This window comes from Oncorhynchus keta, unplaced genomic scaffold (genome assembly GCF_023373465.1).
Source record: "Oncorhynchus keta strain PuntledgeMale-10-30-2019 unplaced genomic scaffold, Oket_V2 Un_contig_9668_pilon_pilon, whole genome shotgun sequence".
NCBI classification, from domain to species: domain Eukaryota; kingdom Metazoa; phylum Chordata; class Actinopteri; order Salmoniformes; family Salmonidae; genus Oncorhynchus; species Oncorhynchus keta.
Window position 1 is genome coordinate 195,628 of NW_026290634.1, and position 27,790 is coordinate 223,417.

The 27,790-nt window shown below is 45.1% G+C and overlaps 1 protein-coding gene and 2 long non-coding RNA genes across 3 annotated transcripts in view; all 3 read right to left on the reverse strand.

Annotated features, from left to right (window-relative positions):
• Nucleotides 1-1,735: 1,735 nt before the first annotated feature.
• On the reverse strand, nucleotides 1,736-2,815 carry LOC127927165 (uncharacterized). The gene is made up of 4 exons (XR_008126443.1): nucleotides 2,677-2,815; nucleotides 2,376-2,529; nucleotides 2,128-2,223; nucleotides 1,736-1,922 (listed from the first exon to the last, which is right to left on the reverse strand). It is a non-coding gene; the product is annotated as an uncharacterized LOC127927165 (long non-coding RNA).
• Nucleotides 2,816-3,567: 752 nt separating this feature from the next.
• Nucleotides 3,568-27,790, reverse strand: part of lrguk (leucine-rich repeats and guanylate kinase domain containing) — a 35,953-nt gene continuing 11,730 nt past the window's right edge. Inside the window, exons 10-20 of the mRNA XM_052513070.1 lie at nucleotides 26,949-27,055; nucleotides 26,478-26,597; nucleotides 23,651-23,747; nucleotides 18,155-18,268; nucleotides 17,874-18,075; nucleotides 16,285-16,380; nucleotides 16,044-16,222; nucleotides 13,385-13,473; nucleotides 12,306-12,425; nucleotides 6,586-6,746; nucleotides 3,568-4,820 (exon numbers count right to left, since the gene is read on the reverse strand). Coding sequence (XP_052369030.1) covers nucleotides 4,621-4,820; nucleotides 6,586-6,746; nucleotides 12,306-12,425; nucleotides 13,385-13,473; nucleotides 16,044-16,222; nucleotides 16,285-16,380; nucleotides 17,874-18,075; nucleotides 18,155-18,268; nucleotides 23,651-23,747; nucleotides 26,478-26,597; nucleotides 26,949-27,055 — 1,485 coding nt within the window. The 3' untranslated portion in view covers nucleotides 3,568-4,620. The remainder of the gene's footprint in view (nucleotides 4,821-6,585; nucleotides 6,747-12,305; nucleotides 12,426-13,384; nucleotides 13,474-16,043; nucleotides 16,223-16,284; nucleotides 16,381-17,873; nucleotides 18,076-18,154; nucleotides 18,269-23,650; nucleotides 23,748-26,477; nucleotides 26,598-26,948; nucleotides 27,056-27,790) is intronic.
• On the reverse strand, nucleotides 24,631-25,017 carry LOC127927162 (uncharacterized). The gene is made up of 3 exons (XR_008126442.1): nucleotides 24,942-25,017; nucleotides 24,726-24,811; nucleotides 24,631-24,688 (listed from the first exon to the last, which is right to left on the reverse strand). It is a non-coding gene; the product is annotated as an uncharacterized LOC127927162 (long non-coding RNA).

Sequence of the window (27,790 nt, forward strand, 5' to 3'; positions counted from 1 at the left end):
CCCCCTTATACAGTAGATACCCAGCCCTGCCCTACAACAGAACACAGATAACTCCCCTTATACAGTAGATACCCAGCCCTACAACAGAACACAGATAACTCCCCCTTATACAGTAGATACCCAGCCCTACAACAGAACACAGATAACTCCCCTTATACAGTAGATACCCAGCCCTGCTCTACAACAGAACACAGATAACTCCCCCTTATACAGTAGATACCCAGCCCTACAACAGAACACAGATAACTCCCCCTTATACAGTAGATACCCAGCCCTACAACAGAACACAGATAACTCCCCCTTATACAGTAGATACCCAGCCCTACAACAGAACACAGATAACTCCCCCTTATACAGTAGATACCCAGCCCTACAACAGAACACAGATAACTCCCCTTATACAGTAGATACCCAGCCCTACAACAGAACACAGATAACTCCCCTTATACAGTAGATACCCAGCCCTACAACAGAACACAGATAACTCCCCTTATACAGTAGATACCCAGCCCTACAACAGAACACAGATAACTCCCCTTATACAGTAGATACCCAGCCCTACAACAGAACACAGATAACTCCCCCTTATACAGTAGATACCCAGCCCTACAACAGAACACAGATAACTCCCCTTATACAGTAGATACCCAGCCCTGCAACAGAACACAGATAACTCCCCCTTATACAGTAGATACCCAGCCCTGCAACAGAACACAGATAACTCCCCTTATACAGTAGATACCCAGCCCTGCTCTACAACAGAACACAGATAACTCCCCTTATACAGTAGATACAGAACCAGCCCTGCCCTACAACAGAAACACAGATAACTCCCCTTATACAGTAGATACCCAGCCCTGCCCTACAACAGAACACAGATAACTCCCCTTATACAGTAGATACAGAACCAGATAACTCCCCCCAGTAGATACCCAGCCCTACAACAGAACACAGATAACTCCCCTTATACAGTAGATACCCAGCCCTGCCCTACAACAGAACACAGATAACTCCCCTTATACAGTAGATACCCAGCCCTACAACAGAACACTACAACAGAACACAGATAACTCCCCTTATACAGTAGATACCCAGCCCTACAACAGAACACAGATAACTCCCCTTATACAGTAGATACCCAGCCCTGCAACAGAACACAGATAACTCCCCCTATACAGTAGATACCCAGCCCTGCCCTACAACAGAACACAGATAACTCCCCCTTATACAGTAGATACCCAGCCCTGCCCTACAACAGAACACAGATAACTCCCCTTATACAGTAGATACCCAGCCCCCTACAACAGAACACAGATAACTCCCCCTTATACAGTAGATACCCACCCAGCCCTACAACAGAACACAGATAACTCCCCTTATACAGTAGATACCCAGCCCTGCTCTACAACAGAACACAGATAACTCCCCTTATACAGTAGATACCCAGCCCTACAACAGAACACAGATAACTCCCCTTATACAGTAGATACCCAGCCCTACAACAGAACACAGATAACTCCCCTTATACAGTAGATACCCAGCCCTACAACAGAACACAGATAACTCCCCTTATACAGTAGATACCCAGCCCTACAACAGAACACAGATAACTCCCCTTATACAGTAGATACCCAGCCCTACAACAGAACACAGATAACTACCCCCCTACAACAGAACACAGATAACTATACAGTAGATACCCAGCCCTACAACAGAACACAGATAACTCCCCTTATACAGTAGATACCCAGCCCTACAACAGAACACAGATAACTCACCCTTATACAGTAGATACCCAGCCCTACAACAGAACACAGATAACTCACCCTTATACAGTAGATACCCAGCCCTACAACAGAACACAGATAACTCCCCCTTATACAGTAGATACCCAGCCCTACAACAGAACACAGATAACTCCCCTTATACAGTAGATACCCAGCCCTACAACAGAACACAGATAACTCCCCTTATACAGTAGATACCCAGCCCTGCCCTACAACAGAACACAGATAACTCACCCTTATACAGTAGATACCCAGCCCTGCCCTACAACAGAACACAGATAACTCCCCCTTATACAGTAGATACCCAGCCCTGCTCTACAACAGAACACAGATAACTCACCCTTATACAGTAGATACCCAGCCCTACAACAGAACACAGATAACTCCCCCTTATACAGTAGATACCCAGCCCTACAACAGAACACAGATAACTCCCCTTATACAGTAGATACCCAGCCCTGCCCTACAACAGAACACAGATAACTCACCCTTATACAGTAGATACCCAGCCCTGCAACAGAACACAGATAACTCCCCTTATACAGTAGATACCCAGCCCTGCTCTACAACAGAACACAGATAACTCACCCTTATACAGTAGATACCCAGCCCTGCCCTACAACAGAACACAGATAACTCACCCTTATACAGTAGATACCCAGCCCTGCCCTACAACAGAACACAGATAACTCACCCTTATACAGTAGATACCCAGCCCTACAACAGAACACAGATAACTCCCCTTATACAGTAGATACCCAGCCCTGCCCTACAACAGAACACAGATAACTCACCCTTATACAGTAGATACCCAGCCCTACAACAGAACACAGATAACTCCCCTTATACAGTAGATACCCAGCCCTACAACAGAACACAGATAACTCACCCTTATACAGTAGATACCCAGCCCTACAACAGAACACAGATAACTCACCCTTATACAGTAGATACCCAGCCCTACAACAGAACACAGATAACTCCCCCTTATACAGTAGATACCCAGCCCTACAACAGAACACAGATAACTCCCCTTATACAGTAGATACCCAGCCCTACAACAGAACACAGATAACTCCCCCTTATACAGTAGATACCCAGCCCTGCCCTACAACAGAACACAGATAACTCCCCTTATACAGTAGATACCCAGCCCTACAACAGAACACAGATAACTCCCCCTTATACAGTAGATACCCAGCCCTGCCCTACAACAGAACACAGATAACTCCCCCTTTGGCAGCGATTGAAGAACGTCTCAATTATCTTTCTTATTATACTGTAATCATCTTTATTAATGGGTGACTGTCCAGGATATCTTTCTGCATTGCAGTACAGGTTATAGCAACAACAATAGATTGTATAGTCAATATTTTATTTATTAAACCTTAATTTAACTAGGCAAGACAGTTAAGAACAAATTCTTACTTACAATGATGGCCTACCCCGGCCAAACCCTAAAGACGCTGGGCCAATTGTGCGCCACCCTATGGGACTCCCATCGCGGCAGGTTGTGATAAAGCCTGGAATCGAACCTGGGTCTGTAGTGACGCCTCTAGCACTGAGATGCAGTGATCGCTGCGCCACTCGGGAGCCCAATAACAAGACTGAGAAGTCAAGAGTTTGGCACATGTCATTGACTAAATGTATTATAATGTATGTTTCGGTTTGAGTCAAGTTGAAGCAGGGAATCATTATATTTGGTGTAATGTCCTTACATTCGAATTATTCTATCCTCTGACTATATTATTAGTAAATGAATGACTCCATCTGGACCAGCTAACACACAGGTACGTCTTTATTCAGAAAAGACAGGTGAATGTGTCCATCATTGTTCATTCTGTGTGACCTTTCAACTCTTGAAAGAGCATCTACTTGTCCCTCCCCCTCTTCTGTACCTCCTCACTCCTCCTCTTCCTCTCTCTTGTACCCCTACGCTCCTCCTCGTCCTCTCTCATGTACCTCTTCACTCCTCCTCTTCCTCTCTCCTGTACCTCCTCACTCCTCCTCTTCCTCTCTCCTGTACCTCTACACTCCTCCTCTTCCTCTCTTCTGTACCTCTACACTCCTCCTCTTCCTCTCTTCTGTACATCTTCACTCCTCCTCTTCCTCTCTCCTGTACCTCTACACTCCTCCTTGTCCTCTCTCTTGTACCCCTACACTCCTCCTCTTCCTCTCTCCTGTACCTCCTCACTCCTCCTCTTCCTCTCTCCTGTACCTCTACACTCCTCCTCTTCCTCTCTTCTGTACCTCTTCACTCCTCCTCCTCTCTCATGTACCTCTTCACTCCTCCTCCTCTCTCATGTACCTCTTCACTCCTCATCTTCCTCTCTTCTTTCCCTCTTCACTCCTCCTCTTCCTCTCTCCTGTACTTCTTCACTCCTCCTCCTCTTCCTCTCTCCTGTACCACTTCACTCCTCCTCCTCTCTCATGTACCTCTTCACTCCTCATCTTCCTCTCTTCTTTCCCTCTTCACTCCTCCTCTTCTTCTCTTCTGTACCTCTTCCTCTCTCATATACCTCTTCACTCCTCCTCTTCCTCTCTCCTGTACCCCTTCACCCCTCCTCATCTTCCTCTCTTCTGTACCACTTCACTCCTCCTCTACCTGTCTCCTGTACCTCTTCACTCCTCCTCTACCTCTCTCCTGTACCTCTTCCTCTCTCTTGTACCCCTTCACTCCTCCTCTTCCTCTCTCCTGTACCTCTTCACTCCTCCTCTTCCTCTCTCCTGTACCTCTTCACTCCTCCTCTACCTCTCTCATGTACCTCTTCACTCCTCCTCTACCTCTCTCCTGTACCTCTTCACTCCTCCTCTGCCTCTCTCCTGTACCTCTTCACTCCTCATCTCCCTCTCCCTCCTGTCTCAGGGTTTGGGGCTTAGGGCTGGGTCCGGGGGTTTTGCGTCCCGACAGGATAGGTGGCAGGATGGGTTTGGCGTTGGAGCCTGGGCGTGCCATGGTGGCGGTGGCGCCCGGAGAAAGGAGCTCGGAGCTGGGGCGAGGGGCGTCAGGAGTGTGGCCAGATTCTACTTGATCTGGGGGAGAAACAAGTACACAACCAACGAGTTACTAATACTTGGAACGATGTGTGCTTTCATATATACAGAGGATCCATAACTGGTATATCTAGGGAGGAGACATACATTTAAAGTCGGAAGTTTACATACACCTCAGCCAATTACATTTAAACTCAGTTTTTCACAATTCCTGACATTTAATCCTAGTAAAAATTCCCTCTTAGGTCAGTTAGGATCACCACTTTATTTTAAGAATGTGAAATGTCAGAATAATAGTAGAGAGAATGATTTATTTTTTATTTCTTTCATCACATTCCCAGTGGGTCAGAAGTTTACATACTCAATTAGTATTTGGTAGCATTGCCTTTAAATAGTTTAACTTGGGTCAAACGTTTCGGGTAGCCTTCCACAAGCTTCCCACAATAAGTTGGGTGAATTTTATCCCATTCCTCCTGACAAAGCTGGTGTAACTGAGTCAGGTTTGTAGGCCTTCTTGCTCGCACAAACTTCTTCAGTTCTGCCCACAAATTTTCTATAGGATTGAGGTCAGGGCTTTGTGATGGTCACTCCATCACAAAGATATAGCTACTTTTGTACCTTTCCTGCAGCATCTTCACAAGGTCCTTTGCTGTTGTTCTGGGATTGATTTGCATTTTTCGCATTTCTAGGAGACAGAACGTGTCTCCTTCCTGAGCGGTATGACGACTGCGTGGTTCATTTACATTACATTTACATTTAAGTCATTTGCGTACTATTGTTTGTACAGATAAACGTGGTACCTTCAGGTGTTTGGAAATTTCTCCCGAGGATGAACCAGACTTCTGGAGGTCTACAATTTTGATCTGAGGTCTTGGCTGATTTCTTTGATTTTCCCATGATGTCAAGCAAAGAGGCTCTGAGTTTGAAGGTAGGCCTTTATCACGTTCGTCGTAAAGAGGAGACCAAAGCGCAGCGTGAATTGAATAAATATTATATTTTAATGAAGACGGACACTAAAGAAACTACAAAAAACAACAAAACGAACGTGAACCTGTACTACAAACGTGCAGACACAGGCAACTAGACAGACAATAACCCACGAAATACCCAAAGAAGATTGAGAACCAATCTAGGCAACCATAGACATATATAAACACCTAGATAGTAAACAACCCCAAAAACCCTAGACAGTACAAAAAACACATACATCACCCATGTGACAGCCTTGAAATACATCCACAGGTACACCTCCAATTGACTCAAATGCTGTAAATTAGCCAATCAGAAGCTTCTAAAGCCATTACATAATTTTCTGGAATTTTCCAAGCTGTTTAATGGCACAGTCAACTTAGTGTATGTAAACTTCTGACCCACTGGAATTGTGATACAGTGAATTATAAGTGAAATATCTGTCTGTAAACAACTGTTAGGAAAATTACTTGTCATGCACAAAGTAGATGTCCTAACCGACTTGCCAAAACTATAGTTTTTTAACAAGGAATTTGTGGAGTGGTTGAAAAACTAGTTTTAATGTCTCCAACCTAAGTGTATGTAGACTTCCGACTTCAACTGTAGATTATCATACATCTAGAACAAGAGAATCACACTAGAAAGTATTGAGGGAACAGAGAGAAAGAGATTGATGACTAGTCAACACAGTTCTATGGGGTAGAGGAATAAGTGTCATGACAAAATGTCCACCTGCTAGAAAGAGAGACATGAAGAAAGGCAGAGACCGAGAGAGATACAGAGAGGGAGCCAGTCATTGGTCAAAACGAGAGGAGATTGAGCTAGGGTAAGTCACCTTTCAGCATGTCCAGGTTGTGTCCCAGAGAGGAGACATCCAGGGGCTCCACGGTGGTGTCCAAGCCCAGGTCTGAACACCCGGCTGGCCCTGCTGTCTCTGAGAAGGCCCCTGCTGAGCTGGGAATGGACAGGCCAGAACTAGCACGGGAGTCATCAGAGCTGATACCAAGGGGGAGAGAGAGAGAGAGACAGGGTAAGGGTAATGGAAAATCATGGGAAAAGAGAGAGAGAGAGAGAGAGAGACAGACAGACAGACAGGGTAAAAGAGAGAGAGAGAGAGAGAGAGATGAAATCAAACCAATCAATTAAATTGACCCCAGGTGGACTCCAATCAAGTTGTAAAAACATCAATGAGTTCAATTTCGAGTCTCATAGCGTAGGGTCTGAATACTTATGTAAATAAGGTATGTTTTTATATTTTTATAAATAATCTAAAATTTCAAACAATCTGTTTTTTTTGATGGGGTATTGTGTGTAGATTGATACAAAAATAAAATATCTAATCCATTCTAGAATAAGGCTGTAACCTAACAAAGTGGAAAAAGTCAAGTGGTCTGAATACTTTCCGAATGCCCTGTATGTCATTAGGTATGTCATTAGGTATGTCATTCCATGGACTTCGCCATGGGATAGGTCCAGACATCATTCTGTTGAACATCTTCGTTTTTTAATGGATTGGTTGCTATGAATAACTGACCGACCAAGGACATTCTAAAACACCTCCCACGCCTATACTTATATCCAAACCAACAAGGAGGATTTTTATAAAGATCTATTCAATCAATAATTAAAGTAAAATAGAGTTGCTGGAATGGCACAGCTATTTCAACCAAATCAGGAGCATAACAACACTACTTTACAGGTCACAAGAAAATAGGTAAGAAAATCACTTGGTGGCAGTAATTTGCTGATGTGAGGGACTTCCCTCCCTCCCTTAAACCTATACTCCCTGTTGGTTCTACGTTAACAAATGACCTTCAGCTCTCAGACCTGCTGTATACATAGAGATGCTTATTTCACCGGTGTAAGTCGTAAGCTGTGTTAATGGTTATTCCAGTGTACACAGGGAGGAGGCATTAGCAGGGACAGATATCCATCAATGTTGAGGTGTACAGAGACTTGTCCCCAGATGGTGTGGAGGTGTTATCTGAGAACTCAGTAAAGAAGAAGCTCCTGAACACATAAGGTCAGCCAGCGAATACTAGTACATAAGGTCAGCCAGCGAATAGTAGTACATAAGGTCAGCCAGTGAATACTACTACATAAGATCAGCCAGTGAATACTACTACATAAGATCAGCCAGTGAATACTACTACATAAGGTCAGCCAGTGAATACTACTACATAAGGTCAGCCAGTGAATACTACTACATAAGGTCAGCCAGTGAATACTACTACATAAGGTCAGCCAGTGAATACTACTACATAAGGTCAGCCAGTGAATACTACTACATAAGGTCAGCCAGTGAATACTACTACATAAGATCAGCCAGTGAATACTAGTACATAAGGTCAGCCAGTGAATACTACTACATAAGATCAGCCAGTGAATACTAGTACATAAGGTCAGCCAGTGAATACTACTACATAAGGTCAGCCAGTGAATACTACTACATAAGGTCAGCCAGTGAATACTAGTGCATAAGGTCAGCCAGTGAATACTACTACATAAGGTCAGCCAGTGAATACTACTACATAAGGTCAGCCAGTGAATACTACTACATAAGGTCAGCCAGTGAATACTACTACATAAGGTCAGCCAGTGAATACTAGTACATAAGGTCAGCCAGTGAATACTACTACATAAGGTCAGCCAGTGAATACTACTACATAAGGTCAGCCAGTGAATACTACTACATAAGGTCAGCCAGTAAATACTACTACATAAGGTCAGCCAGTGAATACTAGTGCATAAGGTCAGCCAGCGAATACTAGTACATAAGGTCAGCCAGTGAATACTACTACATAAGGTCAGCCAGCGAATAGTAGTACATAAGGTCAGCCAGTGAATACTACTACATAAGGTCAGCCAGCGAATACTAGTACATAAGGTCAGCCAGTGAATACTACTACATAAGGTCAGCCAGTGAATACTACTACATAAGGTCAGCCAGTGAATACTAGTGCATAAGGTCAGCCAGTGAATACTACTACATAAGGTCAGCCAGTGAATACTACTACATAAGGTCAGCCAGTGAATACTACTACATAAGGTCAGCCAGTAAATACTACTACATAAGGTCAGCCAGTGAATACTACTAGATAAGGTCAGCCAGTGAATACTACTACATAAGGTCAGCCAGTGAATACTACTACATAAGGTCAGCCAGTGAATACTAGTACATAAGGTCAGCCAGTGAATACTACTACATAAGGTCAGCCAGTAAATACTACTACATAAGGTCAGCCAGTGAATACTAGTGCATAAGGTCAGCCAGTGAATACTACTACATAAGGTCAGCCAGTGAATACTACTACATAAGGTCAGCCAGTGAATACTAGTGCATAAGGTCAGCCAGTGAATACTACTACATAAGGTCAGCCAGTGAATACTAGTGCATAAGGTCAGCCAGTGAATACTACTACATAAGGTCAGCCAGTGAATACTACTACATAAGGTCAGCCAGTGAATACTAGTACATAAGGTCAGCCAGTGAATACTACTACATAAGGTCAGCCAGTGAATACTACTACATAAGGTCAGCCAGTGAATACTAACTACTACATAAGGTCAGCCAGTGAATACTAGTGCATAAGGTCAGCCACTGAATACTACTACATAAGGTCAGCCAGTGAATACTACTACATAAGTCAGCCAGTGAATACTACTACATAAGGTCAGCCAGTGAATACTACTACATAAGGTCAGCCAGTGAATACTACTACATAAGGTCAGCCAGTGAATACTACTACATAAGGTCAGCCAGTGAATACTAGTACATAAGGTCAGCCAGTGAATACTACTACATAAGGTCAGCCAGTGAATACTACTACATAAGGTCAGCCAGTGAATACTACTACATAAGGTCAGCCAGTGAATACTACTACATAAGGTCAGCCAGTGAATACTACTACATAAGGTCAGCCAGTGAATACTACTACATAAGGTCAGCCAGTGAATACTACTACATAAGGTCAGCCAGTGAATACTACTACATAAGGTCAGCCAGTGAATACTACTACATAAGGTCAGCCAGTGAATACTACTACATAAGGTCAGCCAGTGAATACTACTACATAAGGTCAGCCAGTGAATACTACTACATAAGGTCAGCCAGTGAATACTACTACATAAGGTCAGCCAGTGAATACTACTACATAAGGTCAGCCAGTGAATACTACTACATAAGGTCAGCCAGTGAATACTAACACAAGTGTGTGCACTGCCCTTGATCAATCATAATAAGATAGATTGGAACGTTTCAGTCTATTAGAAAAGAATAACGTTCAGCATTACAGTGGATGCTCGTCCCCTAGGGGACTATACTATACAAATACAACAGCAGTGGATGTTCGTCCCCTAGGGGACTATACTATACAAATACAACAGCAGTGGATGCTCGTCCCCTAGGGGACTATACTATACAAATACCCAGTGGAGGGGACTATACTATACAAATACAACAGCAGTGGATGCTCGTCCCTAGGGGACTATACTATACAAATACACAGCAGTGGAGCAGTGGATGCTCGTCCCCTAGGGGACTATACTATACAAATACAACAGCAGTGGATGTTCGTCCCCTAGGGGACTATACTATACAAATACAACAGCAGTGGATGCTCGTCCCCTAGGGGACTATACTATACAAATACAACAGCAGTGGATGTTCGTCCCCTAGGGGACTATACTATACAAATACAACAGCAGTGGATGCTCGTCCCCTAGGGGACTATACTATACAAATACAACAGCAGTGGATGCTCGTCCCCTAGGGGACTATACTATACAAATACAACAGCAGTGGATGCTCGTCCCCTAGGGGACTATACTATACAAATACAACAGCAGTGGATGTCCCCTAGGGGTACTATACCCTATACTATACAAATACAACAGGGGACTATACTATACAAATACAACAGCAGTGGATGCTCGTCCCCAACAGCAGTGGAGGGGACTATACTATACAAATACAACAGCAGTGGATGTTCGTCCCCTAGGGGACTATACTATACAAATACAACAGCAGTGGATGCTCGTCCCCTAGGGGACTATACTATACAAATACAACAGCAGTGGATGCTCGTCCCCTAGGGGACTATACTATACAAATACAACAGCAGTGGATGCTCGTCCCCTAGGGGACTATACTATACAAATACAACAGCAGTGGATGCTCGTCCCCTAGGGGACTATACTATACAAATACAACAGCAGTGGATGCTCGTCCCCTAGGGGACTATACTATACAAATACAACAGCAGTGGATGTTCGTCCCCTAGGGGACTATACTATACAAATACAACAGCAGTGGATGCTCGTCCCCTAGGGGACTATACTATACAAATACAACAGCAGTGGATGCTCGTCCCTAGGGGACTATACTATACAAATACAACAGCAGTGGATGTTCGTCCCCTAGGGGACTATACTATACAAATACAACAGCAGTGGATGCTCGTCCCCTAGGGGACTATACTATACAAATACAACAGCAGTGGATGTTCGTCCCCTAGGGGACTATACTATACAAATACAACAGCAGTGGATGCTCTAGGGGTCCCCTAGGGGACTATACTATACAAATACAACAGCAGTGGATGCTCGTCCCCTAGGGGACTATACTATACAAATACAACAGCAGTGGATGTCCCCTAGGGGACTACAACAGCAGTGGACTCCCCTAGGGGACTATACTATACAAATACAACAGCAGTGGATGTTAGGGGTCCCCTAGGGGACTATACTATACAAATACAACAGCAGTGGATGCTCGTCCCCTAGGGGACTATACTATACAAATACAACAGCAGTGGATGTTCGTCCCCTAGGGGACTATACTATACAAATACAACAGCAGTGGATGCAGTGGATGTTCGTCCCCTAGGGGACTATACTATACAAATACAACAGCAGTGGATGACTATACTATACAAATCGTCCCCTAGGGGACTATACTATACAAATACAACAGCAGTGGATGCTCGTCCCCTAGGGGACTATACTATACAAATACAACAGCAGTGGATGCTCGTCCCCTAGGGGACTATACTATACAAATACAACAGCAGTGGATGCTCGTCCCCTAGGGGACTATACTATACAAATACAACAGCAGTGGATGTTCGTCCCCTAGGGGACTATACTATACAAATACAACAGCAGTGGATGCTCGTCCCCTAGGGGACTATACTATACAAATACAACAGCAGTGGATGCTCGTCCCCTAGGGGACTATACTATACAAATACAACAGCAGTGGATGCTCGTCCCCTAGGGGACTATACTATACAAATACAACAGCAGTGGATGTTCGTCCCCTAGGGGACTATACTATACAAATACAACAGCAGTGGATGCTCGTCCCCTAGGGGACTATACTATACAAATACAACAGCAGTGGATGCTCGTCCCCTAGGGGACTATACTATACAAATACAACAGCAGTGGATGCTCGTCCCCTAGGGGACTATACTATACAAATACAACAGCAGTGGATATAGTTGAGACTATACATGTTGAGACTATAATAGTGTGTGTGTGTTGGGTACAGACCTGCTATTCTCTGAGTGGTTGTGTTGTCTGTCATGGCTGGCTCTAGGCATCATGGGGGATGAGAGGGTGGGGTCCCGCTGCATCTGAGAGGCCAATGATGATGGAGCTGTGTGAACACACCTGGGAGAGACACACACACACACACACACACATACATAAACCTTACACATAACATGTCTTAACATGATAGCGTCAACATGATAGAATCACGAGCTTGGTAAGAGATTGTAGCTGCAACACATTGGTGATATGCAGAGGTTCGTTATAACTAAACAACATCTGATATGAAATCTATCACTTTAAACTGAGCCTCAGTGATGAGGTTGCCAGGAGCAGCAGGGTATTGCAGTGGAGCGCGATGCAAGACGTAGCACTCACAATAAACATCTGTTAATGTGCACAGATGTGCTTCACGCAACATGATAGCTATGGAGCCTTGTGATTCATACTCTTAGTTGTTGCAGAAGTCGGCCTGATATTGCGGTTTACACCGTGCATCGCTGACTTCCTTAAATCTCAACAGATGCTTGTATGCGTTTCTCACACATAAAATATAAACACACATAGTTGGTATTGTTCTGAAGGTGACCATCCTACCCAACATGCATCTGAAAACACATTCTCAGTAAAACAAGAGACATTATGCAGAAATTGACAGAGTATATCTCCTGTCAGCTAGAGTGTGAATGGCAGCGGGGGTGATCAATACTCCTAAACACACACACACACACACACACACACACACACACACACACACACACACACACACACACACACACACACACACACACACACACACACACACACACACACACACACACACACACACACACACACACACACACACACACACACACACACACACACACACACACACACACACACATGACCTCTCTAGTTCCCTCTGCTGTTGGCATGCAATACAACACCATTCTACCACATGACCTTGCAACCTGCCACTTCAACATCAGGGTCAAATGTGGCCAATCAGGATAACAGGAGAGGCTGTTGATGCCTAGAATAGCTGTTGATTTGAAGTGTACACTCCAATCAACTCTGAGTGGTAGGGTATAGTGTACCTCTTGAAGAGCTGGGTGTAGGCTCTGGGACTCTTCCCCATCAGAGCCTCTCTGACCAGCTGCTGCCGTCTGTGGATGGAGGCCATCTCCTACGGCCCAGAGAGAGAGATACAATATTTAAACATGCCGCTGTATCTGTGGATGGAGGCCAGCTCCTACGGCCCAGAGAGAGATATACAGTATTTAAACATGACGCTGTATCTGTGGATGGAGGCCAGCTCCTACGGCCCAGAGAGAGAGATACAGTATTTAAACATGACGCTGTATCTGTGGATGGAGGCCAGCTCCTACGGCCCTGAGAGAGAGATACAGTATTTAAACATGACGCTGTATCTGTGGATGGAGGCCAGCTCCTACGGCCCAGAGAGAGAGATACAGTATTTAAACATGACGCTGTATCTGTGGATGGAGGCCAGCTCCTACGGCCCAGAGAGAGAGATACAGTATTTAAACATGACGCTGTATCTGTGGATGGAGGCCAGCTCCTACGGCCCAGAGAGAGAGATACAGTATTTAAACATGACGCTGTATCTGTGGATGGAGGCCAGCTCCTAAGGCCCAGAGAGAGAGATACAGTATTTAAACATGACGCTGTATCTGTGGATGGAGGCCAGCTCCTACGGCCCAGAGAGAGACATACAGTATTTAAACATGATGCTGTATCTGTGGATGGAGGCCAGCTCCTACGGCCCAGAGAGAGAGATACAGTATTTAAACATGACGCTGTATCTGTGGATGGAGGCCAGCTCCTACGGCCCAGAGAGAGAGATACAGTATTTAAACATGACGCTGTATCTGTGGATGGAGGCCAGCTCCTAAGGCCCAGAGAGAGACATACAGTATTTAAACATGACGCTGTATCTGTGGATGGAGGCCAGCTCCTACGGCCCAGAGAGAGATATACAGTATTTAAACATGACGCTGTATCTGTGGATGGAGGCCAGCTCCTACGGCCCAGAGAGAGATACAGTATTTAAACATGACGCTGTATCTGTGGATGGAGGCCAGTATTTCCTCGGCCCAGAGAGAGATATACAGTATTTAAACATGACGCTGTATCTGTGGATGGAGGCCAGCTCCTAAGGCCCAGAGAGAGAGATACAGTATTTAAACATGACGCTGTATCTGTGGATGGAGGCCAGCTCCTAAGGCCCAGAGAGAGAGATACAGTATTTAAACATGACGCTGTATATGTGGATGGAGGCCAGCTCCTAAGGCCCAGAGAGAGAGATACAGTATTTAAACATGACGCTGTATCTGTGGATGGAGGCCAGCTCCTACGGCCCAGAGAGAGACATACAGTATTTAAACATGACGCTGTATATGTGGATGGAGGCCAGCTCCTACGGCCCAGAGAGAGAGATACAGTATTTAAACATGACGCTGTATCTGTGGATGGAGGCCAGCTCCTACGGCCCAGAGAGAGAGATACAGTATTTAAACATGACGCTGTATCTGTGGATGGAGGCCAGCTCCTAAGGCCCAGAGAGAGATATACAGTATTTAAACATGACGCTGTATCTGTGGATGGAGGCCAGCTCCTACGGCCCAGAGAGAGAGATACAGTATTTAAACATGACGCTGTATCTGTGGATGGAGGCCAGCTCCTACGGCCCAGAGAGAGACATACAGTATTTAAACATGACGCTGTATCTGTGGATGGAGGCCAGCTCCTACGGCCCAGAGAGAGACATACAGTATTTAAACATGACGCTGTATCTGTGGATGGAGGCCAGCTCCTACGGCCCAGAGAGAGAGATACAGTATTTAAACATGATGCTGTATCTGTGGATGGAGGCCAGCTCCTACGGCCCAGAGAGAGACATACAGTATTTAAACATGACGCTGTATCTGTGGATGGAGGCCAGCTCCTACGGCCCAGAGAGAGAGATACAGTATTTAAACATGACGCTGTATCTGTGGATGGAGGCCAGCTCCTACGGCCCAGAGAGAGAGATACAGTATTTAAACATGACGCTGTATCTGTGGATGGAGGCCAGCTCCTATGGCCCAGAGAGAGAGATACAGTATTTAAACATGATGCTGGCGTTAAACATCTAGCTCAGCAATAACAACCCTGATATCAATCAGTCAGATGATTGGGCTCGATCCCTCAAACTCAACTCTGGACCTCAAAGCCAGTTCCACTGCAGTTTGACATTGTTCCCCTCTAATCAGGGACTGATTTTGACCTGGGACACCAGGTGTGAGCAATTAATGATCAGGAAGAAGAGAAAACCAGCAGGCTCTGGACCTCGTGGGGTCAGAGTTGAGTATCTCTGATCTAGATCACTGTGATCAACAGCAGAAGGCAGACAGACTTGGTACAGGGGGTTCACCTAGGGTTGAAAACTACCTGTAATATACCCTGCCTTACTGACCCTAGGTGTACGACTCCTGTCCTCCAGGTATACAGTCCAGCTGTATTCTCTTTCTTCCTGACACTACGTTGATTAATCAATGTTTGGCCAGAGAGAGCACACACCTCGTTCCTCGGGACTGGATCAGTCAGATCCAACTAATCAACTGCTCGCCAAGACCTTGATTGGTTGAATCAGACAAATTAGTGCTGGGCTGAAACAAAAGCCTGAATACCATAGTTGACCAGGTGCAGGCTTGGTGACTACTGACATGTGTGTGTGTGGGTGTTGTGACTCACTGCTGAGGTCTTCTGTGGGGTGAGCTGGGCCTGGACCTTGTTGTAGTACTTCCTACAGTTGTGGTCTGAGGGGTCCATGTCTGGAGCGGAGCAGGACATAAAGACTGTCTCTGTTCTGGTGGAGGGGGCTGGGGACGCCTCGTCCACTAGGGAGTCCCTCTTCAACTCTGTCACAGATGCTGACACGTTAATGACACACTTGATCGCACATATATGTGCTGTAATGCACACAAACACCTACCTGTGGCGGTGCTCTGGTCCTCTCCTCCCTGCTCCTCCACTCCCAGATAGTCCTTCACCACCTGCCTCAGGGTTCTGTACGCCTCCACTGACTCATCTGAACACACGCACGCACGCACGCACGCACGCACACACACACACACACACACACACACGTCCCTCGCCAGACTTTAGATTCTTTAGATAAATCTCTTGAAGTAACGGTCCAGCGTTTCCAGATTTCTCAGAAATATGACCTATCATTTATTACAATATGCGTGAAATAGTTTTCCTTCCAAAATATGGTAATTTAGTATGTTAAAAAGCAGATTTTCTGGTTTGGAATGGTGTGGGCGTATACCGGTCATTAAAAATATTCAGGCGAGTAGGCCGCTGATTGGCTATATTAACCGGTAAGTAAATAGCAAGCATTTTTTAAATGGTCTGTTTGAGATACAAGTTTGAGGTTTCTTCTCTCTAATATATGCTTTGGACACAAATATGAATAAAGGACACGCCAACAACATTATTTGGGCAAGAGATAAGAGAATATTAACTTTTCAAAATAAGATTTTCACTGGACAGTTGTAGGTAGTTTCTATAGGAACGCACATTTGGGTGTGGCCAGACATTTTTTGTTTCTTTATATGGTAGGACACAGGTCAACTCTGTGGTTCATGGAGTGAAAACCATCACAAGAACCATTACAACCATGATAGACAACATGGGTATGCATCTACAGTACCAGTCAAAAGTTTGAACACACCTACTCATTCCAGGGTTTTTCTTATTTAAAAAAAAAACTATTTTCTACATTGTAGAATACTATTGAAGACATCATAACACATAATATAATAACACATATGGAATCCTGTCGTAACCAAAACATGTTAAACAAATAAAAATAGATCTTATTTTATATTTGAGATTCTTCGAAGTAGCCACCCTTTGCCTTGATGACAGCTTTGCACACTCTTGGCATTCTCTCAACCAGCTTCATGAGGTAGTCACCTGGAATGCATTTCAATTAACAGGTGTGCCTTGTTAAAAGTGAATTTGTGGAATTTCATTCCTTCTTAATGCGTTTTTGCCAATTAGTTGTGTTGTGACAACAAAACGTGGAAAAGGTCAAGGGGTTTGTGTACCTGAGTGGCCTAGTTACAGTTTTCAGCTCAATCGGCTTGAAAATCTATGGCAAGACTTGAAAATGGCTGTCAAGCAATGATCAGAAACCAACTTTCAGTTTGAAGAATTTATAATGTGTAAATATTGTACAATCCAGGTGTGCAAAGCTCTTAGAGATTAACCCAGAAAGACTCACAGCTGTAATCGCTGCCAAAGCTGATTCTAACATGTATTGACTCAGGGGTATGAATACTTGTGTAAATGAGATATTTCTATATTTCATAATCACATTTCTAAAAACACGTTTTGACTTTGTCATTAAGGGGTATTGTGTGTAAAAAAACAACATATTTCATCCATTTTGAATTCAGGCTGTAAAACAGCTAAATGTGGAATAAGTCAAGGGGTATGAATACTTTCTGAAGGGACTGCATACCTATATATCTATATTCTATATACTGGTCTGCATCACCATCAGCTACGTACCACAGGGGATGACGTTGTCGAAGAAGCCTGGGCGCTCTCTGTTGATCAGGGCGTATGTATCCACGCGGGCTACAGCCGTATCTATCTGGGTCTGGGTGTACAGAGCTCTGGTCCTCAGCCGCCTGCCGTACTGCTCCTTGTCTGTGGGGATCATCAGGACGTAACGTGGCTCAAAGTGGCTGTTCTTCAGACTGAACACGCCCTGGGAGAACAGTACACAGAAAATGAGCCTTTCAATTTCCTGCTGCTATGTGAATGTGTGTGTGTGTGTTGACGCCCACCTCCAGCTCCATGTGCACACAGCAGGCCAGGCCCTCCCTGGCCACGTCTTCTATGGCCTCACGAGACAGACCATACCAGTGGCCCGCATACTGCATCGTCTGGAGGAATTTACCCTGAGAGAGAGAAGACAGACAATGGAAGAGCAGAGGGAGAAGGAAAGAAAGAGAGACAGACGGAGAGAGAGAGACCGCGAGAGGGAGACCAGGGGGGAGACAAAAAGAAAGAAAACTAACGTTAACAGAAAGTTGTAAGTTGTGACAGTCAACTATCGTGGGGTACAACCTTTACTTAGTTAAGAGTCAAATTCATATTCCAAAATGGAAGTGGTCTTCGATGGACCTACTGGGTCCTTCACGACCCCTGCTATGTCCAGAGAAGAGTAACAACCGCAGCTATAATGTCCCCACCTGTGAGGTGAACACCTGACCCTGCACTTCCCCTGCTACCCTGTAGTTCACACAGCCGCTCCCTTTGACCCCTCGTCTACTTGCACCTGGGGCCGATACGTTCGGCGTTACGATCCATCACGCTTTACGACCCTACGGACAGCTCTGAGCACTGTAGCCTACTCTCAAGGTTGGCTACACTTTTCCCAATATTCAGATAGAAATGGAACACATAGAATTGGTAAGGCTCTCATGCCCACATTCTAGATATCACATTTCTAGTTGATGATCTGATATAAGTTGTGCCCTACTGACTATTGAGAGACTCCCTCAGGAGCTCGACACTTGTCATGCTTAACTTCACCCCCTACTTTTAGAGGGTTGGAAACCATCAGGCCCAAATTACAAAGCACCCTTATCGTTCCTCTGTTGACAGGCTAATTGGAACAATAAAACAAGCACCTACTGATTGAGGCACATTTTCGGGATGGAGCTGCTTTGTGTGTGTGTGTGTGTGTGTGGTTGGGTATACGAGTCTGATGTACAGTGCATTGTATGTAGATTGATGAGGATTTATTTGATCCACTTTAGAATAAGGCTGTAACGTAACAAAATGTGGAGAAGGTGAAGGGGTCTGAATACTTTCAGAATGCCCTGTATGTTTCTGTCTCCATCTGAAATGGTCTGACGTGGTCTGAATGATCCAGGGAGTCTGTGATGTATGTATGTGATAAGGGAGGAAGGGTCTCCACCTTCCTCTGTACTTTAGAGTGTGCATGGTTAGGATCCCCACTTCACCTGAGACACTTCCTCTGTACTTTAGAGTGTGCACGGTTACTTCACCTGAGACACTTCCTCTGTACTTTAGAGTGTGCATGGTTAGGATCCCCACTTCACCTTCCTCCTTTAGAGTGTGCACGGTTAGGAGTGTGCACGGTTAGGATCCCCACTTCACCTGAGACACTTCCTCTGTACTTTAGAGTGTGCACGGTTAGGATCCCCACTTCACCTGAGACACTAGGATCCCCACTTCTGACACTTCCTCTGTTTAGAGTGTGCATGGTTAGGATCCCCACTTCACCTGAGACACTTCCTCTGCACTTGCATGGTTAGGATCCCCACTTCACCTGAGACACTACCTCTGTACTTTAGAGTGTGCACGGTTAGGATCCCCACTTCACCTGAGACACTTCCTCTGTACTTTAGAGTGTGCATGGTTAGGATCCCCACTTCACCTGAGACACTACCTCTGTACTTTAGAGTGTGCACGGTTAGGATCCCCACTTCACCTGAGACACTTCCTCTGTACTTTAGAGTGTGCACGGTTAGGATCCCCACTTCACCTGAGACACTACCTCTGTACTTTAGAGTGTGCACGGTTAGGATCCCCACTTCACCTGAGACACTACCTCTGTACTTTAGAGTGTGCACGGTTAGGATCCCTACTTCAAAGGGTTTCCTCCTAATATCACTGTGAGAGAGATCTCTATTTATTAAGGCCCCATGGCGCTTAACATATTTACCTTTAGGAAGACAAAATGAATGGGCCTGAAGTTAAAAGACGGTTGGCTGGGCAGGCATACTCTACAGTACCTCAGGCCCCCGTGTAGGATATCTAGGACTTCTTCCTTTGGGAATATGGTAGAACTCTTGTGCTTTGAAGTGTCAAAAATGTTAGATATAAAGGAAATATATTTAAGTAGCCAATAACTGAGTATGACATAACAATTGATTTACTGTCTTTTAGAGTTAAGAGAACTACTTACAAAACTTCAAACCAGAAGACTTGTCAAGTCTGGGCTACACACATTTGCACAAAATAAATTGCTGTCTGGATGAACAGCGCCTTCGGAAAGTATGCTGACCCTTGACTTGGTCCACGTTTTGTCAGGTTACAGCCTTTTTTAAAGTTAATCTACCGGTACACACGATACCCCATAATGACAAAGAGAAAACAGATGTATGAAAAAAACACAACTGAAATATCACATCTACATACACTACCGTTCAAAAGTTTGGGGTAACACCTAGAAATGTCCTTGTTTTCCATGAAAACATACATGAAATGAGTTGCAAAATGAATAGGAAATATAGTCAAGACTTTGACAAGGTTTTATGATTTTTAATTTAAATAATTTAATTCAAACTTTGCTTTCGTCAAAGAATCCTCCATTTGTAGAAATTACAGCCTTGCAGACCTTTAGCATTCTAGTTGTCAATTTGTTGAGGTAATCTGAAGAGATTTCACCCCATGCTTCCTGAAGCACCTCCCACAAATTGGATTGGTTTGATGGGCCCTTCTTACGAACCATAAGGTCAAGCTGCTCCCACAACGGATCAATAGGGTTGAGATCCAGTGACTGTGCTGGCCATTCCATTATAGACAGCTGACTGCTTCTTCCCTAAATAGTTATTGCATAGTTTGGAGCAGTGCTTTGGGTCATTGTCCTGTTGTAGGAGGAAATTGGCTCCAATTAAGCGCCGTCCACAGGGTATGGCATGGCATTGCAAAATGTAGTGATAGCCTTACTTCTTCAAGATCCCTTTTACCCTGTACAAATCTCCCACTTTACCACCACCAAAGCAACCCCAGACCATCACATTGCCTCCACCATGCTTGACAGATGGTGTCAAGCACTCCTCCAGCATCTTTTCATTTTTTCTGCATCTCACAAATGTTCTTCTTTGAGATCCGAACACTTTTATACAATCTTCCTCTGTCCAGTGTCTGTGTTCTTTTGCCCATCTTAATAAATTATTTGTATTGGCCAGTCTGAGATATGTATTTTTCTTTGCAACTCTGCCTAGAAGGCCAGCATCCCAGAGTCGCCTCTTCACTGTTGACGTTGAAACTGGTGTTTTACGGTTACTATTTAATGAAGCTGCCAGTTGAGGACTTGTGAGGCAGCTGTTTCTCAAACTAGACACTCTAATGTACTTGTCCTCTTGCTCAGTTGTGCACCAGGGCCCCACTTTCTATTCTGGTTAGAGCCAGTTTGCGCTGTTTTGTGAAGGGAGTAGTACACAGCGTTGTACCAGATCTTCAGTTTTGTGGCAATTTCTTGAATGGAATAGCCTTCATTTCTCAGAACAAGAATAGACTGACGAGTTTCAGAAGAAAGTTCTTTGTTTCTGGCCATTTTGAGCCTGTAATCGAACCCACAAATGCTGATGCTCCAGATACTCAACTAGTCTAAAGAAGGCCAGTTTTATTGCTTCTTTAATCCGCATAACAGTTTTCAACTGTGCTAATTGCAAAAGGGGTTGCAAAAGGGGTTTCTAATGATCAATTAGCATTTTAAAAGGATAAACTTGGATTAGCTAACACAACGTGCCATTGGAACACTGGAGTGGTGGTTGATATGCAGAAAAAAGAAGGAAAATCTGCCTTTTCCAGCTACAATACTCATTTACAACATAAAAAATGTCAACACTGTATTTCTGATCAATTAGATGTTATGTTAATGGACAATTTGTTTTGCTTTTCTTTCAAAAACAAGGACATTTCTAAGTGACCCCAAACTTTTGAACGGTAGTGTAAGTATTCAGACCCTTTGATGAAGCGCCTTAGGCAGCAATTACAGCCTGAGTCTTCTTGGGTATGACGCTACAAGCTTGGCACACCTTTATTTGGGGAGTTTCTCCCATTCTTCTCTGCAGATCCTCTCAAGCTCAGTCAGGTTGGATGAGGAGCGTTGCTGCACAGATATTTTCAGGTCTCTCTAGAGATGTTCGATTCAGTTCAAGACCGGGCTCTGGCTGGGATGGGCATTGTCCCGAAGCCACCCCTGCGTTGTCTAGGCTGTGTGCTTAGGGTCATTGTCCTGTTGGAAGGTGAACGTTCGCCCCAGTCTGAGGTCCTGAGCGCTCTGGAGCAGGTTTTCATCAAGGATCTCCCTGTACTTCGCTCTGTTCGTCTTTGCCTCAATCCTGAATAGTCTCCCGGTCCCTGCCGCTGAAAAACGTCCCCACAGCATGATGCTGCCACCACCATGCTTCAGCGTAGTGTTTCCTCCAACCATGACGCTTGGCATTCAGGCCAAAGAGTTCAATCTTGGTTTCATCAAACCAGATAATCTTGTTTATCATGGTCTGAGAGTCTTTGGGTGCCTTTTGGCAAACTAAAAGTGGGCTGTCATGTGCTTTTTACTGAGGAGTGGCTTCTGTCTGGCCACTCTACTATAAAGGCCTGAGTGATGAAGAGATGGTTGTCTCCACAGAGGAACTCTAGAGCTCTGTCAGTGAGACCATCAGGTTCTTGGTCACTTCCCTGACCAAGGCCCTTCTCCCCCGATTGCTCAGTTTGGCCGGCGGCCAGCTCTAGGAAGAGTCTTGGTGGTTCCAAACTTCTTCCATTTAAGAATAATGGAGGCCATTGTGTTCTTGGGGAACTTCAATGCTGCAGAAATGTTTAGTTTTCACCAAATCTGAGCCTCAACAAAATCCTGTCTCGGACAATTCCTTCGACATGGCTTAGTTTTTTCTCTGACAAGCACTGTCAACTGTGGGACCTTATTTAGACAGGTGTGTGCCTTTCCAAATAATGTCTAATCAATTGAATTTACCACAGGGGAACTCCAATCAAGTTGTATAAACATCTCAAGGATGATCAATGGAAACAGGATGCACCTGAGCTCAATTTCGAGTCACAGAGCAAAGTGTCTGAATATTTATGTAAATCTTACTTTTAAAAAGTTTTTTTGTTTGTTGACATTTGCAAGAATCTCTCAAAACCTGTTTCGCTGCGTCATTATGAGGTATTGTGTGTAGATTTCTAAGGATTTGTAAGGTTGTAACGTAGCAAAATGTGGAAAAAGTCAAGGGATTTGAATACTTTCCGAAGACACTGTATATTTAAATTCTGAAGTACGATGAAGATGTGGTGGTGTCATGGACAGGGCTAACCATGAATTGTTTAACCTTCACATTTTATCTTTACCAACGGAAAGAATTTAAATGAATCTGAGACTGACACACTATCAGTGTGTTTGAGGGGATCAGATTGAGGGGCAGAATCGCTGACGTTAATCAAACAATGGATGCAAGGTGATTTGTTGATCAGTAATTCTGCTCAATCACACAGCAACATAGTCAACCTCAAACATGTACCATGTGAATCATGTTCTGAAAGTCTTCCTCCGTGACAAAATGGTAGTCGCTCCCGTCCTCTTCCCCAAAGTAGGGACCCCTGGTGGTATGGCAGGTTCTGTGACAACAAGAGACACATGGTTCCAATGACAATACAGCAATACATTCAAGCTAGCAACTCAACTTCATTGGTCATGTACACAGTTTAGCAGGTGTTACGGCTGCAGCGAACTGCTTATGTTCCCATCAATCAATGCAGTAAATGTCAACAAGCGCACAATAATCCAACATTTCAAATAATCTAAAACTCCTAAGGATCATAATGGTATTGCAACACACAGAGACAGAATAACGGACAGACTAGACATATAGACGGACACGTGCCACACACTTGCTTTGATGCACACATGCGCACACACACACACCAACTCCACTACCCAGGTGAAGTGGAACACTCCATGGCCACATCAACAGGTTCTTGTCATTTTGGAGGGGTAGGTATGTTAACTGTTTTTACGTTAGCTCTGGAGAGGACAGGGGCTGGTGGGGGTGGGATGGGGCGACCTCCCCTGGGTGCGGGGATGTAGAAGGAAGTGTGTGTGCGTGTGTCTGTGTGTAGAGCAGGGCTCTCCAAACATGTTCATGGAGAGCCACCCTCCTGGAGGATTTCACTCCAACCCTCATCTAGCGTACCTGATTCTAATAATTAGCTGGTTGATCAACTGAATCAGGTTAGTTACAACTGGTGTTGGAGTTAAAACCTACAGGAGGGTCGCTCTCCAGGAACAGGGTTTGGGTTAAAACCTACAGGAGGGTATCTCTCAAGGAACAGGGTTGGAGTTAAAACCTACAGGAGGGTAGCTCTCCAGGAACAGGGTTAAAACCTACAGGAGGGTAGCTCTCCAGGAACAGGGTTAAAACCTACAGGAGGGTATCTCTCCAGGAGGGTAAAACCTCTCTCAAGGAACAGGGTTGGAGTTAAAACCTAAAACCAGGAATAGGGTTGGAGTTAAAACCTACAGGAGGGTAGCTCTCCAGGAACAGGGTTGGAGTTAAAACCTACAGGAGGGTGGCTCTCCAGGAACAGGGTTAAAACCTACAGGAGGGTAGCTCTCCAGGAACAGGGTTGGAGTTAAAACCTACAGGAGGGTAGCTCTCCAGGAACAGGGTTGGAGTTAAAACCTACAGGAGGGTTGGAGCTAGCTCTCCAGGAACAGGGTTGGAGTTAAAACCTACAGGAGGGTGGCTCTCAGGAACAGGAACAGGGTTCCAGGAACAGAGGAGTTAAAACCTACAGGAGGGTGGCTAAAACCTACAGGAGGGTAGCTCTCCAGGAACAGGGTTGGAGTTAAAACCTACAGGAGGGTAGCTCTCCAGGAACAGGGTTGGGTTAAAACCTACAGGAGGGTAGCTCTCCAGGAACAGAGTTTGGAGTTAAAACCTACAGGAGGGTAGCTCTCAGGAACAGGAACAGGGTTGGAGTTGGGTTAAAACCTACAGGAGGGTAGCTCTCCAGGAACAGGGTTGGAGTTTAAGGAAGCTCTCCCAGGAACAGGGTTGGAGTTGGGTTAAAACCTACAGGAGGGTAGCTCCCAGGAACAGGTTAAAAACAGGAGGTAGTTGGAACAGGGTTGGAGTTAAAACCTACAGGAGGGTAGCTCCCCAGGAACAGGGTTGGAGTGAAAACCTACAGGAGGGTAGCTCCCCAGGAACAGGGTTGGAGTTAAAACCTACAGGAGGGTAGCTCTCCAGCAACAGGGATAGAGAACCCTGGTGTAGAGGTTTCTATTAAAACCAGCGTAAGGTGAGAGCCATAGACAAGCCATGTCCAGCAGATGTTCTTTTGATTCCAGCTCTCCAGTGTTCATGCTCTCTCTACCACTATTTACTGCTTCTTATTTCTTCTATTGCCCGTGGTAGGGGACAGTGTTATTTATCACTCCCCATTGCTCATGTGTTGGAAGTATTGACCATCTGGTGTAACAGTGTGGAAGTATCATGTATCTATGGATGGGGAACCAGAGGGGATCCTGGTGAAATATATTTAGTACCATCCTAAACAATAACCCTAACCCTAGCCTTCACCTCTGTGACCAGGCCTTCACCTCTAGGCTAACCCTAGCCTTCACCTCTAGGCTAACCCTAGCCTTCACCTCCAGGCTAACCCTAGCCTTCACCTCCAGGCTAACCCTAGCCTTCACCTCTAGGCTAACCCTAGCCTTCACCTCTAGGCTAACCCTAGCCTTCACCTCTAGGCTAACCCTAGCCTTCACCTCTAGGCTAACCCTAGCCTTCACCTCCAGGCTAACCCTAGCCTTCACCTCTAGGCTAACCCTAGCCTTCACCTCTAGGCTAACCCTAGCCTTCACCTCTAGGCTGACCCTAGCCTTCACCTCTGTGACCAGGCCTTCACCTCTAGGCTAACCCTAGCCTTCACCTCTAGGCTAACCCTAGCCTTCACCTCTAGGCTAACCCTAGCCTTCACCTCTAGGCTAACCCTAGCCTTCACCTCTAGGCTAACCCTAGCCTTCACCTCTAGGCTAACCCTAGCCTTCACCTCTGTGCCCAGTCCTTCACCTCTAGGCTAACCCTAGCCTTCACCTCTAGGCTAACCCTATCCTTCACCTCTGTGACCAGGCCCTCTCATATTTAAGGTAACTGCATCCTTTGATAAAGTATATTCCAATGAGCGCAAAATCCGAGAAGCAAGCTGGCCAAAAGTAGTGCACTATATATGGAAAAGTGTGCTTTATGGATGCACACAAGCCCCCAGAGTTTGGCCACAGCTTGCCAAAAGTAGTGCACTACTATGTAGGAAATAGGGTACCATTTGGCACTTGGGACTCACCCGTAGGCGAAGAAGTCGTTGAACTCTCGGCAGAGCTTGTGGGCCAGCTCTCTCTTCCCACAAGCCTGGGGCCCAGTCAACACCAGCATGGGGTAGGGAGAGTCAAGACTGGGCAGGGTGCTGGGACACACGCACACAGCAACACATGGATGACACAGTACACCATTTAGAGAGAGGGAGAGCACAAGGATAAAGAGTCTAGGAGGTACTTTACCATTGTTCAGGACAACAAACCAATCAGAAAAATCAGATTTCTCTAGGCCAGGGGATAGGTCAGTTTCTATGATGTATAAATAGGGCATAAATGTCAGAAAAGCTAAGTTTCTTCATTTTTAAAGATTGCGAGCACAAGTTAATTTAGTATGTGAGCTTTATTTAGAATATTCATCGTATCGACTTCTGATTGGCTGAAAGTCGTGTTCTAAGGAGGGTAGTCCAGTCAGGTTAGTTGGCGGATCGTGCTGTTTTTACCTATCGTAGATGACCTGGGGCTGCATCAGCTGGTATACCATGTGACTCATGTGTTCCCTGGCTGCCACCACCTCCAGAGGAGGGTCGTACTTGTTCACAGCAGACACCTGGAGAACACAGGGGGAGACGTTCATATGTCACAATGTTCACAGCAGACACCTGGAGAACACAGGGGGAGACGTTCATATGTAACAATGTTCACAGCAGACACCTGGAGAACACAGGGGGAGACGTTCATATGTAACAATGTTCACAGCAGACACCTGGAGAACACAGGGGGAGACGTTCATATGTAACAATGTTCACAGCAGACACCTGGAGAACACAGGGGAGACGTTCATATGTAACAATGTTCACAGCAGACACCTGGAGAACACAGGGGGAGACGTTCATATGTCACAATGTTCACAGCAGACACCTGGAGAACACAGGGGTTCATATGTAACAATGTTCACAGCAGACACCTGGAGAACACAGGGGGAGACGTTCATATGTAACAATGTTCACAGCAGACACCTGGAGAACACAGGGGGAGACGTTCAATGTTCACAGCAGACATGTCATAACAATGTTCACAGCAGACACCTGGAGAACACAGGGGAGACGTTCATATGTCACAATGTTCACAGCAGACACCTGGAGAACACAGGGGGAGACGTTCATATGTCACAATGTTCACAGCAGACACCTGGAGAACACAGGGGGAGACGTTCATATGTCACAATGTTCACAGCAGACACCTGGAGAACACAGGGGGAGACGTTCATATGTCACAATGTTCACAGCAGACACCTGGAGAACACAGGGGGAGACGTTCATATGTCACAATGTTCACAGCAGAC